This window comes from Benincasa hispida, chromosome 5 (assembly GCF_009727055.1).
Source record: "Benincasa hispida cultivar B227 chromosome 5, ASM972705v1, whole genome shotgun sequence".
Classification (NCBI taxonomy): Eukaryota; Viridiplantae; Streptophyta; class Magnoliopsida; order Cucurbitales; family Cucurbitaceae; genus Benincasa; species Benincasa hispida.
In genome coordinates, this window is record NC_052353.1 from 3233512 (window position 1) to 3249525 (window position 16014).

Here is a 16014-nt window from a genome sequence, read left to right on the forward strand (position 1 = left end):
AAAAATCTTGCAAAGGTTTGAAAAATAACAGTGTAAAGTTGTGACAAGGAAAAGTAGATTGGAGAACGAAGGATCATCACTCCCAACAAAGCTTGAAAAAAAGACCCCTGAAGTTGAAGGGAAACCGAGAAATAGTCTAGCACAGGAACAATTCTAGAGAAAGTAAGTGAAAAAGGAAAGAAAAAGAAAAAGTTGGTAGAGAATGCGCCCACATTTTCCCCAAAAGTTAATAACATGTATAAAAAATGAGAGATTACCACCCCATTTCCCTTTGAGATTTAAGGAAGCAAGCTAAGTTTCCCAATTCAAGAAAAGTTCATAGACATCTTGAAATACCTTCACAATAATATCCCTCGAGCCATTGAGTTAATGTCTAAATATGTGAAGTTCCTAAAAGATATATGGGCCAAAAGAGAAAACTCCCAAAGTACGAAATAGTTGCATTAACTAAATGTTGCAGCGTGTTGGTGACAAGCCGAATTCCACTTAAGCTTAAGGAGGATAAAGGAAGCTTCACCATTATGTATTCAATTAGAGGACAATGTAGAGGGAGGGAATTATGTGACCTTGGGGCAACCATCAACTTGATGTCATGTTCTATTTTAACCTAAATAAGCAATGGTGAGATAAAACCTACAATTGTCATCTTACAATTAGCTTACTGTTCCATCACTTGCCCCAATGGAGAGATTGAAGACATATTGGTTAAAGTTGACAAGTTGGACTTTTCATTGACTTTATCGTATTGGACTGTGAAACAGACCATGAAGTATCGATAATCTTAGGACGATCGATTTTTTGCAACATGAAGAACTCTAATTAATGTCTAGAAGAATGAATTTGACCATGAAAGTCAATAATGAGCATCTTACCCGCAACGTTCTAAATGCTCTCAAATACCTTAAGACATGAAAAATGTTCTATTAGTCTTTTCACTATAAACTTTGATATCATATTTGTAATATAATCTTTTACACAAAAATTATTGTTATTATTTAACTAATTTCGATAAAAATTAATTTTGAATGACTAAATTTAAAATTTTGTACAAATAAATGACTAAAATTTATCAAATTCTAAAGAAAAACCAAAATAGTATTTTAACTTAAAAAACTTCAGTGGTGCACCATCTTTTGTATCGCCCAAACTACACCTAACAAAACTTTGTCATATGACAAAAATTATATTTTTAAACATTTGAATTATTTTTCTTAAATTAAGAAAAAAGATGAATGAATTAGGTTCACTTAATCCTAAATCAATACCCAATTTAATTTTTATTAAAGGGATATTATTTTTAATGATAAAACTATCAAAAATATTTTTATGTATAGTAAAATATATTATCTATCATTGAATTATAGATTGCTATTCACTCTGATAAAAATCTATCATCTCACTATAACATTTTACTATATTTATAAATAAATCAGTTCATTTTCTTTTATTTAAAAGAAATGATAATTTAATTAATATATGTGGGCTCAACCTGAATGCCGATACAATCGTCGTCTTCGTTATTTATCCACTTCACCATTTCTGAGCGCAGATAAAAGCAAAGCGTTAAAGCTCTTCATAAGAAGGCCTTGATTGCTCCGTCGCATTATCCAATCATCTTTCCGGACTCAGTTTTGAGAAGCCCAAGCAGAGAAATGTAGGTCATGAACTCTAGGATGGCCTTTTCGATTCTTCCTTTTTTTTCTCTTTGACGGCAGTATAGGGATTTCGGCTATTAATTCTTGTTTCTGTTAATCTGTGGTTGATTTTTGAGTCGATAGGGATAATGAATTGAAGCCGATGGATGCTGAGCAACTCAGAGAACATGCTCATAGAATGGTGGATTTCATTGCTGATTATTACAAAAGCATCGAGGATTTCCCCGTGCTCAGCCAAGTAGAGGTTGCATTGCCTTTTCCTTCCTCCTTTTTCTATTCTGAGTGTCGATTGCTTTTAGTTGTACTTGTTAATTTTTGAATGAAAATTTTCTATGTCGCATGCTAGAATGTGAGTGTGAATTAGACGTTTCTCGAAGTGGTAGAGCACAGTTTTATCTATTACATAGTTACGCTTCCATTATTGTTCATACTTATTCGATATTTATTCATGACCTAGTTTCAATCTTGTTCAATGTTATTTACAAATTTCTTTCACTTTTTTTTTTTTTAAAAAAATATTTTTTTTGGATTTGTATTATGATTCTGCAACCAATCTAAATTTAACGCTGATCTTTTATTTATTAAATTTGCAAGTTGAAGTTGAAGTTGAAGTTGATTGCATTTTTGTTTTTCATTCAGCAGTCTTTTGCTTATGATTTTTAATGGAAAGGTGTTTATCAATTTTTTCCCTTCACTCTTTGAATTTTCTTTCTTAAAATTGCGAACAAAATGAAGAATATACGGCCCAACTATTATTTTTTTCTATTTTTCATTTTGAAATTTATTTTATTTATGTATATTTTGAAAGTGTTCTCAAAACTAATTCAAAATTTAGAGGTATATTTTATTGTTTAAATTTCTCAAGTGATATTAAGAAGTAATGAAGCATATTGAAAATAAAAGCGCTATTAAAATGGATGATAATTCAATGGTCTTATTTTTAATTTTACGAAATGTTGATAAAGTTCTTTTTTATTTTCATTTTAAAATAACAAAAAAGGAGAAACAAAAAGTTGACGACAAAGGGCACGGTAATTGACATTTACTTTTTTCTTGAGTCAGAGATTCAAATCTCTTTATCTCGTTTCACTTTTCTTTTTCTTCCTTTTGGTATTTTCATGCAGCCCGGTTATCTTCGAAATCTTCTACCAGAATCCGCACCTCATAATTCAGAATCTCTGCAAAGTGTTCTTGATGGTAAAGTTTCTGAATCTTGTCGTGAAGGATAAAATTATCATTTATAAGTAATACCCCAAAAAGTTTGGACACTTTATTGGGACGGGCTCAAAAGTGATTTTATTTGGTTCAAGGCATTTAATGGTATTTAAGTGTAACATAATTTGGAATTATTGGTTAATATTTTAAACCATGATGATTATTAATATTATTATTTTTTTTAAATTGTAAAAAAGAAAGTGAGGTCAGTAAAATGCAAATAGGAAACTTCATAGGTTTTTCTGTTAATGTTTGGGTCTTAAATAGTTCAATGGGACTTGAAATCATATTGCCACTAAATTTTCATGATTCAGATGTACAGAAAAAGATTTTTCCAGGTGTAACACATTGGCAGAGCCCCAGCTACTTTGCTTATTATCCTTCTAACAGCAGCATTGCCGGATTTCTTGGGGAAATGCTCAGTGCAGCTTTTAACGTTATCGGTTTTAGTTGGATTACTTCTCCAGCTGCTACAGAACTTGAGATGATAGTTCTTGATTGGCTTGCCAAATTACTTAAGCTGCCTGATGACTTTCTCTCGTCAGGTAGTCCCATCGATTACGATGTTGCTTTTGAATGTTTTTTGATGAACAATGAAGCTTTCTCCCAGATTCTTTTTACCTTTCGAATCAATTTAAGTGTTCATTTCATTTCCTTAAAAAAGAAAAATAAATTTAAGTGTTCATTTCATATTTATAACATTCTTATTAAGTGAGGATCTCAGCTAACATTAGTTCATTCAAACAAGGGAAACTATGAAGCTCGAGCAGCTAATTAAGTATTGTATGATTGACTTATATTTAGGGCATGTTTGAGATTGATTTTTGAAAGGATTAAAATCACTTTTGTAATGTTCAAAATCACTTCCAGCAGGCCTTTAATCATTCAAAAATCAATTTAATGTTTAATTTTACACTTAATGCCATTTTCATACCTCCAAAATTGGTTTAGAATGGTTCAAAACATGTTTTAGAGTGATTTTAAATTTAACAAAAGTGATCTAAACCATTTTAAAAATCACTTTCAAACATATCATTAAGATATATACTATTTTTCTTCTAAATGAATAAATTAATTTCGTGTACCTTACACTAACAAGGCTTCGTTTACACTTGCTATATTAATATACACTGTGATACTAGAAAGTTAAATTGGTGGGGTTATTACTTGATCTCTCCAATTGTCACCAAAAAAAAAAAAAGTCTCCTCTTAGGAGTTTCTCTTAGAATGGAAAAGAATATAAAGTAATTACGTTTGTTATTACTGCACATACTTCCATGCTGAAGGAACTTGAAGTCAAGTGTTAATTGTTATTTATTGTTATAAGATGTTAATTGTTATTTATTGTTATAAGATGTTAATTGTTATTTATTGTTATAATGAAACTTGTTGAAAGATGAGGACATAGAGGAACTATTGAGTTTGGTTTGCTTTAAAACATTCTGTGAAGTTTATGTAATAAAAGAGGGAATCTTGCTGCAGGAAAAGGCGGGGGAGTAATACAGGGAACTGCCAGTGAAGCTGTTTTAGTTGTGCTACTGGCTGCCCGTGATCGAGCTATGAGAAGATTTGGAAAAGATTCCCTTAGAAAACTAGTGGTTTATGCATCTGATCAAACACATTCTGCTTTACAAAAAGCATGCCAGGTAATTGAAGGTGGTAATATTCAAGCTTCAATCAAGGTTCTAAATTTGTTCTTAAAAATTGTCCTTCAATGAGGTAATTTATCATATCATTGGCATGTTTATATTATAAATGATGCAAAATTCTATCCCAAACACATTCCTTTAAACAATTCTATTAATAGATATCCTCTTTAGTTCATATGGTATGGTTTTTTGTTCGTTTGCACTAAATTCTACCATATAAATTTTCAGATGCTATCGAGTTCAAAGCTTAGACCTCAGAGATGCTTCATTTAGAATTTTAGTTTTTACTGTTGCTTCTCTTCTTCCACTGTGAAGATTGGGTCTTCTGCTTTGATGGCTTCCTCCCTTGAACCATATTTGTAAAATGACAATGTCTTCTTTTGTAAAAGACAATGTAAATACACCATTGATTTCTTTTGTCACAAGTCTTAATCTCATCTATCATTACTCCCTTAAGCCATATTTGTAAAATGAAAATGACTGAAATCAAAGTAATTTGGTAAGCTAAATATATATTTTTTAAGAGCTAAATGCCCTAAGGTCATCGATATTATTTTGATTGTGAGTTACTTGAATAAGTATGGACTCCAAAGAAAAAACTCCTGACCTATTTAAATGTATATTTTTGTTCTGCATTTTTTTTTTGGGTAGATTGGAGGCATTCATCCTGAGAATTGCAGATTGTTGAAAGCAGATATTTCTACCAATTATGCCCTCTCTCCCGATGTTCTTTCTGAAGAACTTTCACATGATACAGCCAGTGGATTAATTCCATTTTTCTTATGTGCTACAGTAAGTATGAAGAATAAGCTTACTCATAAGCTCTATAATTTCATTGAATACAAGTTGTTTCGCTGCAGTATCTAGGTTCCCCTCACCATCTCCATCTTTATCGAGTCTTCATGGACTCGTTCAGTCTACTACTTGACCTAGTATAAATTAACAATGGCCTTTAAAAGTTCAACAGTGAGATAAATCTGTTTATTGAACTGCTCAATTTTGTTAGTTTATGCTGGCCAATCTGATTTGCCAACTTCAGTCTTATTTTTCTTCAGGAAGAAAGTAAAGCAAATAAACATTGAAGATAAATGATGAAAAATAGAGTAGGGAAAGGAAAAATAGCACACCAAGATTTTACGTGGAAAACCCTAATTAGGGAGGAAAACCACGAGATAAGGGGATTCTTATTAGAAAATTGATACAAAGAAATACAACAGACCAACAGCTTAAATAGAGAACAGGGAAGCCCTAGGGTACAATGAAAAAGACAAAATTGCCCCTAGAGTGCAAAACCCTAATTTCAACACTCCCCTCAAGTTGGGGCGTAGATGTCAATAAGACCCAACCTGCTCACACATGCGTCAAACAACTGTCTAGGTAGTCCTTTTGTTAGGACATCTACAATCTGTTGATTGGAAGGAATATAAGGAACACAAATGTTGCCACTATCAAGTCTTTCCTTGATAAAATGCCGATCAATCTCCACATGCTTTGTTCTGTCATGTTGAACAAGGTTATTTGCTATGCTTATGGCAGTTTTATTATCACAGTAGAGTTTCATTGGACCGGTATGCTCTTGATCAAGGTCTTTCAAAAATTTTTCAAGCCATATCTCTTCACAGATTCCTAGACTCATGGCCCTGTATTCTGCCTCGACACTACTTCTGGCAACAACACCTTGCTTTTTGCTTCTCCATGTAACAAGGTTGCCCCGCACAAAGGTACAATACCCTGATGTTGATTTTCTGTCTACTACAGATCCTGCCCAATTAGCATCGGTGTAAGCTTCGATGCATCGCTTTTCAGTTTTCCTGAACATCAAGCCTTTCCCTGGAGAGGTTTTCAGATATCTCAAAATGCGCTCTACTGCCCTCATGTGTTCTTCGTATGGAGACTGCATGAAATGACTTACCATACTCACTGTATAAGAGATGTCGGGTCCAGTATGAGATAGATATATTAATTTCCCAACAAGTCGCTGATATCTTTCTTTGCTCACTGGAACACCTTTACTCATATTACTTAACTTTGCATTTGCTTCTATAAGGGTATCAACAAGTTTGCAACCCGTCATACCCGTTTCCTTAAGTAAGTCCATATCTCAATCGAGCTACTTCCATTCCAAGGAAGTATATTAGTTTTCCAAGGTCCTTGATCTCGAATTCCTCAGCCATCTTTGCCTTCAATTGGTCAATCTCTGAGGTATCATCGCCTGAAATAACAATGTCATCAACATAAACAATCAAAACTGCAATTTTCCTGGATACAGACCTTTTAGTAAACAAAGTATTATCAGAATGACCCTGTTTATATCCTTGCGACTTTACAAACATAGTAAATCTTCCAAACCAAGCCCTTGGTGACTGTTTTAGCCCATATAAGGACTTTCTTAATCTGCAAACTCGGTGATTAAACTGTTTCTCGAATCCCGAGGGAGGATTCATATAGACTTCTTCCTCCAGCTCTCCGTTAAGAAAGGCATTCTTCACATCAAGCTGGTGAAGGGGCCAATCCTTATTAACTGCAACAGAAAGGAGGACCCGAATTGTGTTTAGCTTTGCAACTGGCGAAAAAGTCTCGGAATAATCAACCCCAAAAGTCGGAGTAAAACCCCTGGCAACTAATCTGGCTTTGTATCTGTCAACTGTTCCATTGGGCCTATACTTTATTGTGAATACCCATTTACATCTGACTGCTTTATGACCACTTGGAAGATTGACTTGATCCCACGTATGATTTTTCTCGAGAGCTTTCATTTCTTCCATAACTGCGGCTTTCCATTCAGGACTTTCCAACGCCGTGTGTATACTGTTTGGTATCACCACTGTGTCTAGGTTTGTAGTGAGGGCCTTGAACTCAGGAGACAAATTACTGTAGGACAAGTAACTCTGCAACGGATATTTAGTACATGATCTAGTACCTTTCCTTAGGGCAATCGGAAGATCAAGGGATTCATCTCTATCTTTACTTTCTTCTGACATACTGCATTCTCCCTCCGGTTCTGTTATTTTTCCACTCTCAAAATTTTTTTCAGCGGGAATAAGAGATGCTTCTTTTTCAGGTTCTACCATGTTCTCAAGAGTCACACAATCATCTATCTTTGCACCATCATCGACCTCAATCACATCCTTGCTGTCATTATCTTCCCTGCTTTTGCTCTCAACATTTTCAACACAAACATCAGTTTTATCACATTTATTATCATGATCAGGGATAGGACTACTAGTACCTGGAACTGATCTCTGTTCAGACTCATGAACTGGAGCCGGAGAGATAACAGGCGATGCTATTTCCTTCATGAGATTCTTCCTATATTATGTGATCCAAGTGACTTGTTTGGTTGGGAGGATAGGTGCATTGGTACTGATACTGATATCAAGGATGGGTTCAGGTTCAGGTAAGGCAAAAAGGCCGGGACCCCAATTGGTTTCTTCACTGGAATGCTCCCTCTAAAGAGAACCATTGGGAAAGAATGGATGATCTTCAAAGAATGTCACATCCATAGAGACAAAATATTTTTTGGAAGGGGGGTGATAACACTTGTACCCACGCTGATGTAGAGGGTACCCTACAAAAACACATTTTTGTGCCCGATGGGTAAACTTGATACAGTTAGGTCCGTGTGTATGGACGAACACCACACAACCAAAGACACGAAGGGGTACATCAGAAAGAAGTCTGGAATTTGGGTAAGACTCTTTGAAGAAATCTAAGGGGGTTTGGAATTTTAGGACCCGGGATGGCATGTGGTTTATTAGATGGGTTGCTGTCAAGATAGCATCACCCCACAAATAAGAGGGAAGAGAAGTTGACAACATAAGTGAGCAGGCAACTTCAACAAGGTGACGGTTTTTCTGTTTGGGCTGTAGTGAGTATAGTATCACCCCATAGGTACGAGGGTATGGATACAGGAATCATGAGAGCCCGAGCAACTTCAACAAGGTGACGGTTTTTCTGTTTGGCCACTCCATTTTGTTGAGGAGTGTACGCACAAGAACTCTGATGGACAACACCTTTGGAGACAAGGAATTCGCGTAAGGCGTTACTAAGGTATTCTCGATCATTATCACTCTAGAGAATAGCGATTTTGGCGTTGAACTGGGTCTCTATAGAATTGTAAAATTGTTGGAAAACTGAAGTGACTTCTGATTTATCTGTCAGAAGAAAAACCCAGGTTAGTCGAGTATGATCGTCAATAAAGGTTACAAACCAACGCTTTCCAGTTATGGTAGTGACTGGTGAAGGACCCCAGACATCGCTATGGAACAGAGTAAACGGTTTAGAGGGCTTATAGGACTGAGAAGAGAGAAACACGAGGCTGTTTGGCCTGGACACATCGCATTTCAATTTAGAAATATTAATGTTGCGAAAAAGATGAGAAAACAAATAATTCATATACTGGAAATTAGGATGGCCAAGGCGATAATGCCATAACATATAATCAGTTTCAGAAACAGAAAAATGGGAAGAAAACAAACTAGTCCTATCACATATCCTAAAGGAAGCTTCTTCAGTGAGGAAATAGAGTCCTCTGTCATGCCGGGCAGTGCCAATCGTCATCCCCGAGTTCAGATCCTGAAAAACAACATCATTAGGTGAGAAGATAACACGACACTTCAAATCTCTTGTAAGTTTACTAATAGATAACAGATTGTAAGACACTTTTGGCACATGCAACACATCTTGGAGTATTAAGCCGGCAAAGGGTGACACCCGTCCTTTTCCAGCAACGGGGGTAAAGGACCCATCTGCAATTCTGATTCTTTCATTTCCAGCACCAGATTGATAAGATAAAAATTGATCAGAAGAGCCAGTTAAGTGATCTGTGGCTCCTGAGTCTAATATCCACGGTTTATTACTAGTTATACTCACAAGGCCAAATGAGTGAAAAGTACCTGTATGGGCGATTGCACTTACACCCACAGTAGTAGTAATGCTCTGAGTAGTCTCCTGATTCTGAGTCTAAGTATCTCCAGTAACAGATTCACCTACAAGAGCCCGGCCTGGCTGTTGTTTCTTACCATTTGGCGGTCGGCTGTGAAGTTTCTAGCACTGATCTTTAGTGTGCCAGGGTTTTTTGCAATGTTCACACATTGGGGGTGGCTTACTGTTTTGTTTATCTTGGACAGGGCCTGATGTTTTGCAAAGTAGGGAATCTGTTGGTGTTATAGGTATACTGTTCATGGACCTCGACCTATCTTCCTCCAGGCGAACTTCAGAACAGACTTCCATTAGGGATGGTATAGGTCTGGTCCCCAATATACGACTTCGCACTGTATCAAATTTAGAGTTGAGTCCTAGAAGAAAGTCATATACGCGATCCGTTTCTTCAGACTGATAATGTAACACTCCTCCACAAGAATAGTTCCAAATCATTTCACGGCACAAATCCATCTTTTGCCACAACAGAGACAGTTTGTTAAAGTAAGCAGTAATGTCCATCGTTCCCTGTTTGCATTCATGGACCTGCTTACGTAGAGTATATAATCGTGTCTCTTGGAGTAGAGTTTCTGGGCTGCCTCTCAAATTTGTGACGGCCCTCAAGGGCCATTTTAATATATTGGGACCAAGAGAAGTAATTAGCACTATTCAACTTTTCTCCTATAATAATTTCAGAAGAATTGCCTATAGTTCCAGAACATAAATTTGAGGGGTAAGTAGGGAACGAAGTTATCGAGTTTTCAGGGTATGGGTTTAGATCTGGTTGGATCTTGGATATCGATCCCAAGGCTTCCCCAATAGCAGCAAGCTGCTGCTGAAACATCTCGTTCTGTCGTTTAATCTGCAACTGCAACTAGGTAACTTGATCTTGGATTATATTTCCTTGGTCCTGGTGGTATGATGAAGACTCACCCCCTCTAAACTCATCCATGATCGGCGAAAACTGCCCCATTCGATTGCTCATACCCGACTGGAAAATACCCATACTTCTTCCATCTGTCCTTTGGTGCGGTAGAGGTTGAGATGAGACACCGATCTGAGAGGAGAAGTCCGGCAGCAACCCCAATGGACGGGAACTGGATTGGTCAGCACTGTGCATCACGGATCTGGACCGGTCGGCGTTGGGTATAGCAGATCGGGGCTGGTCGACGTCGGTTGGCAGCGTCTGAGATCGGCCGGATAGTTTTCGTGTAGGCGGTCGCTGGTTGCCCTTGTCTGCGCGTGTCTGAACCAGATGGGTAGCTGCTAGTTCGCTGGTCGCCGGTTGCTAGGTCTGGCGGCTGGTCATTCCGTCTGCGTAGGAGTCGGCCGGCGGTGGGTAAGGCGGCGGCAGCTGGTCTTCACGAAAGTGAGGAAGAAGGGTTTGGAAGTACCTGTCTTTTTGGATAATACTGGTTATATCTGGGTTATTGATTTGGGATTGTCCTGTTGGATTTTCCTCAATAGTGGCCAGGGTTTCGTCTCCATGCTCTGATACCATGATGAAAAATAGAGTAGGGAAAGGAAAAATAGCACACCAAGATTTTACATGGAAAACCCTAATTAAGGAGAAAAAACATGGGATAAGGGGATTCTTATTAGAAAATTGATACAAAGAAATACAACAGACCAACAACTTAAATAGAGAACAGGGAAGCTCTAGGGTACAATGAAAAAGACAAAATTGCCCCTAGAGTGCAAAACCCTAATTTCAACAATAAATACTGAAGAAGAACCCATGTACCAGATTCTCTCTATGCAAAACTATGTTTTATCTTTTAACTATGATTTTGATCATCTTTTACCAGACTACAATGAGCCTCATGTATTAATATTATAATATTGACTGCAGAAATGTGTTTCACAAGAGTGGAGGTAGAAATTTTCACACACAGGAAAAATTTTACATTTGAACGTCTTATATTTTTCTAGTCTTTCAGTTTTGAAAATTGGGGTGGGAAGGGTGTTACAAGATTCTTCTGCATCTAAGACATTTACAGGGGCAATTGCCTCCTCCTTCCTTCTTCGCTCACTCCTAGTCCCATGTTTCAGTAATGCAGATTTGGTGCTTTTGCATGCAGGTTGGCACTACATCATCAACAGCCGTAGACCCTCTCCCAGAACTAGGAAATATTGCCAAAGTTAGCACTTCATTTATTTTTATTTTTATTACTTTTTTCCTTCCTCTGAATTGAAATGGCATAGTTTCTGAATTTTTAAGTTTGTTCCACTTTGGTGATTGAACTTTCAAAATGTACATTTTGATCCTAAATATTCAAGTTTATTTCATTTTGGTCTTAAAACTTTCAAAATATCTATTTTAGTCCTTAAAAATAACTATTTTGTTTCATGTGCCCAATGCTTGAAATCATACTCATTTTATCATACTAATACATACTCAAAGCTATGTCATTAGTTTATTAAAAACAAAATGTAGATAAGAGCCAAAATGGTTATCTTTTAAAAGTTGAGGAAGTAAAATAGACATTTAAACCTACTAATCATGTTTAAGAATGTTTTGTGGAAAAACAAAATGGAATATTAAAATACTTTGACAAGCCTCCCTATATTAACCATGGTGTGTAAGGGAAAGTTCTAATCATAAGATTTTGTTCAACATAATGCAGTATCAGAAATGAATTGCCATTGCTCTGCTAGCAATAGTATGATATACAAAGTACTTGCTAAATGGGTTCATGTAGTCTTTATTCTTGTGCAATGTACAAATTTTGTTAAAAAAACTATCCGTTGTGTTTATGATTTATAGATCTCTCTGATTGAATTTTAGCCCAAAAAATTTATCATGAGCAGAATCCTTGCTGTTGACAGAGGTTTGAAATGTGGTTTCACGTTGATGCTGCTTATGCTGGAAGTGCATGTGTATGTCCTGAATTTCGACAGTACATTGACGGTGTTGAAGAAGCCGACTCATTCAATATGAATCTTCACAAATGGTTCTTGACGAACTTTGATTGTTCAGCCCTGTGGGTCAAGGTATATGTATAACAATATCTGCTATCTGCTGACAGGATTTCAAAATGAAATGTCTGCTTCATTTGGTAAAATGTGTGTTAGCATGCTTATGCATGTCGTTCATGGGAGTATAAATGAATTCTCTAAGTCTGATAGATTCCTCGCACTACCTCTACCTCCCTTCAGAAAGAGCGAAAAAGGGATTGCAAAAAACATAGAAACCAAATGTTGTTGAGTTATTTTGTATTCCTTCATCCACAGTATTTCTGGTGTGCATTAGAAAATTGATTAGTGGATCTGCTATCTTTTTGTTCTCTTTGCATTTCTTTTTTGGGCGTCTATGTTAATTCACATGTGTTATGACCACAGGACAGGCATGCCTTGATCCGGTCACTTTCTACTAATCCTGAGTTCTTGAAGAACAAAGTAAGTCTGACCTACGATCTGCCTATTTTGTTGAAAATTCTTGCAACAAAATATTTTATTAGTGTTATGCAGGTAGAAATCGCAGTTATTGACTTGTATTGTTTGTATAACTATTTTGCTAGCTGTTTCTCAAATGCTATTGATGTTGCAGGCCTCTCAAGCAGAAATGGTTGTGGATTACAAAGATTGGCAAATTCCACTTGGGCGCCGTTTTAGGTGTGCCTCTAAAGTTCAAACGATATATGTCTAAAAAGGTTTTTACATTTTCAATCTAAGGGTTGTTTATATGTACAATGTGACCAGAAGACACTTAATATCCTGTCTAGATGACACTACACTTCAACTTTGAACAGGTTTTATTTGTCCTCAAGTCTTCTAAAAAATCATTATATCAAGTAAACTTCTTGAAACCTTTGTGATGGAGAAGAAAAATGCACCACACGATCTTACTTGAACAGGATCTCTGTTCTATTGGTTGCACAGTTGTGTTCTCGAGTTCTAAATTAGAAAAATACACCGCCATACACTGTGATTAAACTAGAAACCTGCATAGACTTTTTGTATGGGCATTTTCTATTTTAATCCTTGTTTCTGAGAACTGTTATACAGTCAGAGTAATCCTATGCTTTTCGTGTCTTAGATCATTGAAGGTCTGGATGGTGTTACGACTGTATGGTACAGAAAACCTTCAAAAATACATAAGAAACCACATCAAGTTGGCCGAACGTTTTGAAGCACTTGTACGTGAAGATCCCAGGTTTGAGGTTGTAAATTCTTATCTTTCCCTTTTGTTCTGTAGTCTTTCTTCCTTTATGGCCTTAGCATCTTAAAATAGTCGCGACATAATCTAATAGCATTCTAGGGAAAAAAGATACGAAAATTGACGTGCAGGGAAAAGGTGTATGAATAATAAGATCTAAATGGTCGGTGCCTGCGAATGCAGGTACCTCGTGTATGATACGGTCAAATTGTCATTCTTAAAAGTTTATATGTGCAGATTGTTACACCAAGGATATTCTCTCTAGTATGTTTTCGCCTTCTGCCGTCTCGCAAAAATGAAGATGGTGGCAACAAACTAAACCAAAGTCTATTAGATGCTGTAAATGCCAGTGGAAATATTTTCATTTCTCACACGGTAAGTTGTTTTAGTTTGTAGTATCGTAAAAATCCCCAGCTAGTAATTGTGTCTTAGTCACTGTGTATAGTGTTGAAGTATTGGTATAATAATTAAATTTAGGTTCAAATATTATGTTGGTTCTTATACTTGACTTTGGTTCATTTTGGTTTTTGTACTTTTAAAATATTCACTATACTTTCAATTTTGGTTCATTTTGGTCCTTACATTTCAAAATGTTTATTTTGGTTATCGAACTTTTAAAAAAGTGACCATTTTGATTCCTTAAAAATTAAATAAAAGTGAAAATTGAGGGACCAAAACGGTCAGTTTTAAAGGTATAAGGACCAAAATAAACATTTTAAAAGTACAGAGACCAAAATGAACCAAAGTTGAAAGTATAGAGTTCGAAATGAAAATTTTAAAAGTACAAGGACTAAAATGATGAACCAAAGCAAAAAAAATACAGGGATCAAAGTAGTATTTAGACCTTAAATTTACCGTAACTCAATAGGAAGTCTTGTACTTGAACTCTTGTACTGTCATTTTCTTTCTGATTATTATTGATTTTTGCATGTAGCCTTCTACATATTTTTAAGCACACGTGTGGGGTTGAATGTTGAAGTATTGATATAATTAAGGTTAAAAAACACTTTTGGTTCCTCAACTTTTATGAAAGCTACAATTTAGTCCCTCAACTTTTATCGGTAATGATTTAGTCTATGTATTTTCAATTTTGTAATAATTTAATTAGTCCTTGAATTTTAATGTATAACAATTTAGTCATTGTACTTTTAAATTCATAATAATTTAGTCTCTATTGTAAACAAATTTATCAAAATTAGATGTCAATTTTTATTATTTTATAATGTAGACTTTGTATTTTATAAAAGTATTGAGTCTCTTTAGTTTATCGGTTTATTTACATAAGAAATCTTATTAAATCTTAACTCTAATTTATACAATATGGACTAAATTGTTACAAATATTAAAGTACAATGACTGAATTGTTACGTAGTAAAATTCAAGAACTAAATTATTACAAAATTAAAAGTTGAGGGACTAAATCGTTACAAATCAAAGTTGAGAGACTAAATTATTATTTTTATGAAAGTTTAGGGACTAAAAGTTATTTTTAACCAATAATTAAATTTTTCATAACCTATCATAACTTAAGTTTTTAGTTTGGTTGGTGATTTAACGTATGATATTCTTTTGGCAATGTAAATACAAGAGAAATAAGAATAAGATATGTTTAAATTAACTTAATTTCAACAAAATTGCAGGTTTTATCAGGAAAATACATCCTTCGATTTGCAGTAGGGGCGCCATTGACAGAGGAAAAGCATATTAATTCTGCTTGGAAGTTACTCCAAGATGCGGCTTCCACTTTGCTTGCAATTTGAAACGTAGGTCTTTTATCTTATTTTCAAGTTTTATTTGCATCATAATCTCGTACATATATCATTTAGTGAGGAAATATACATCCTTGCAATTGTCGTACTAAAAAAAAATATTTGATTCTTCGTGTTTCAAACTATTGTTTTGACTTTAAGTTGTCAACATGCATTAGTTAGTCAGTCAAAGTGGGCTTAGTTAAGTAATAGTTGGCATGCACACTTCTTTTGAGATCGAAGGTTTGACTCCATCCCCAAAATTATAGTACTTAAAAATAACATTTTACAAACTAAAAATAGGCTTTGCTTCGTAGGAAGGTTTTTGTGAGGAGCTTGTAGGAAGGAATGCCACATCATTTAAAAATTGTCTACCCAATATGTCATAGCACTTCTTCATTAGTCAATTAATAGTGTTATTTTTTAAATTTTGGAAACCAAATAAATCTTAACTTTAAACTTTAGGGATCAAAAGTGCATTTTAGTTTCGTTAGACATGGTTCCAAATTCAAACATCATCTATTAAGCCTCTTTATTTTACTTTAACCATAAATAGAAAACTAATTCCTTAAACCTAAAACTAAATTAGATAATCGTCAGAAAATTGATTAGGAGCTAGCTAATAAACTATGCAAAATTCATCCACAAAATACTCAAATTTAAATCAG

At 35.3% G+C, this 16014-nt stretch overlaps 1 protein-coding gene across 2 annotated transcripts; it reads left to right on the forward strand.

The window, feature by feature from the left end:
* The first annotated feature begins 1494 nt into the window (after positions 1-1494).
* Positions 1495-15569, forward strand: LOC120078708 (tyrosine decarboxylase 2). 2 transcript variants are annotated; one of them, XR_005482076.1, is made up of 13 exons: positions 1495-1654; positions 1779-1899; positions 2780-2852; positions 3185-3415; positions 4353-4516; positions 5171-5311; positions 11521-11580; positions 12269-12433; positions 12782-12838; positions 12990-13054; positions 13479-13595; positions 13836-13973; positions 15239-15569. XR_005482076.1 is itself a non-coding variant. In XM_039033004.1 (13 exons), coding segments are annotated over exons 1-13 (1461 nt in total). In that variant the 5' UTR covers positions 1495-1652; the 3' UTR covers positions 15359-15569. The 2 variants fall into 2 exon arrangements, 1 of the variants encoding a protein (XP_038888932.1); XM_039033004.1 differs by having other exon boundaries at positions 13479-13602.
* Positions 15570-16014: the final 445 nt, after the last annotated feature.